Source organism: Solanum lycopersicum, chromosome 7 (genome assembly GCF_036512215.1).
Source record: "Solanum lycopersicum chromosome 7, SLM_r2.1".
Taxonomy (NCBI): Eukaryota; Viridiplantae; Streptophyta; class Magnoliopsida; order Solanales; family Solanaceae; genus Solanum; species Solanum lycopersicum.
This window is the reverse complement of record NC_090806.1, coordinates 60,398,881-60,400,497: the sequence shown is the minus strand read 5'-3', so window position 1 is coordinate 60,400,497 and position 1,617 is coordinate 60,398,881. Positions and strand designations below refer to the sequence as shown.

At 36.7% G+C, this 1,617-nt stretch overlaps 1 protein-coding gene across 1 annotated transcript; it reads right to left on the bottom strand.

Annotated features, from left to right (window-relative positions):
* Positions 1-504: 504 nt before the first annotated feature.
* Positions 505-1,617, bottom strand: LOC138337542 (uncharacterized mitochondrial protein AtMg00810-like). Its single transcript, XM_069287458.1, has 2 exons — positions 1,468-1,617; positions 505-1,335 (listed from the first exon to the last, which is right to left on the bottom strand). Exons 1-2 carry the CDS (start codon positions 1,615-1,617, stop codon positions 505-507), a joined length of 981 nt encoding a protein of 326 aa, XP_069143559.1.

Here is a 1,617-nt window from a genome sequence, read left to right as displayed (position 1 = left end):
TTTCAAACCTTCGCTCTTCCGAAACTGTTCGTTAATGAAGAAGGCTTCATGACATTGGGAAGAAGAAGAAAAAACAGTTAAGGAATAGCTAATAAGAAGAAGAAGAAGTAGTTAAGAAGAAGAAGGAAGAGTAGTATATTCTTGTATATGGTGTATCTTACATGTACAAAGAATGAGCTGTATATATAGCTCTTTAACATGCCTAACTATTAACAACTTTGTAACTAACTAATTGAAAAGTAGTTATAACTAACTTTCACTAAAAAGACTATTCTACCCTTTCTACAACTTTTCTATATTACAACACTCCCCTTCAAGCTAGGAGGTGCAAAAATATTCAAAACCCCTAGCTTGGATAACAAGTGTTCATGTTGTAGTCTAGATAACCCTTGTGTCAATACATCAGCTGGCTGTTCTTTGGTATGAATGTACTCTACTTTGATTAGTCCCTTTTGTAACTTTTCTCTTATGAAATGGCAATCGATTTCAATATGTTTGGTCCTTTCATGGTATACTGGATTGGCAGCTATTTGAATAGCAGCCTTGGCTGTCACTGTAAACTTGAACTGGTACTTGAACTTTAGTGCCTACTTCCTTCAACAATCCAAGCAGCCATATCAATTCTGAAACAGTTGAAGCCAAGCTTTTATACTCAGCTTCAGCTGAGCTTCTTGATACTGTTGTTTGCTTCTTTGCCTTCCATGATGTTAATGATCTACCAATCTTAACCATATACCCTGTCACAGACTTCCTAGTGAGTGGACAAGATGCCCAATCAACATCACAGAATGCAGTAACTTGTCCATCTGAATCACTTGCCAACAACAGTCCTTGACCAGATTGTTTCTTTAGGTATCTGATCACCCTTAATGCAGCATCCAGATGAGACCTTTTTGGTTGCTGTAAAAATTGACTCAATGTCTGAGTACTGAATGATATATCTGGTCTTGTCATATTCAAATACAACAGCTTGCCTATTATCTTTTGATATGTTGTTTGATCAATCAAAGGTTCATCTGATTCTGCTTTCTTCACATGCTCATCATATAGTTTAGATGTTAGTTTGACATTGATGTCAATAGGTGTTCCTGCAGGCTTAGCTGCTGTCAATCCAACCTCAGCTATAAGTTCCAGTGTATACTTCCTTTGATGCATCAATATGCCAGCTGCTGATCTGGTAAACTCAATGCCTATAAAGTATTTTAATACTACTAAATCCTTCATCTTGAATGCTTGTTGTAGTGCCTTTTTTGTGTCTTCTATTAGTTTAAGACTGCTGCCAGTAATTAGCATGTCATCAACATAAATCAACACTAATATAATTCCTTCTTCTGACTGATTAATAAACAAGGAATAGTCATGTTGGCTTTGTTTGAACTTGAGATTACTAAGAGCTTCAGTCAACTTTTGATTTCATTGCCTAGGAGCTTGTTTCAGACCATATAGGGACTTTGTTAGTCTACATACTTTCTCCCCCTGACCAACAAATCCCTGAGGTAGTTGCATATAAATCTCATCATCCAAATCACCTTGAAGGAAAGCATTGAATACATTCATCTGATGAATATGCCAATGCCTAGCTGCTGCAAGAGAGACAATGGTTCTGACTGTCACCAT

What these genes read in the sequence shown, in the direction of transcription:
- LOC138337542 (XM_069287458.1), bottom strand. Translation starts at nt 1,617, where the DNA reads ATGGTGACAGTCAGAACCATTGTCTCTCTTGCAGCAGCTAGGCATTGG. An exon ending in TTGTTGGTCAGGGGGAGAAA is followed by an intron (nt 1,336 to 1,467) that starts GTATGTAGACTA and finishes TTTATTAATCAG; the next exon opens with TCAGAAGAAGGAATTATATT.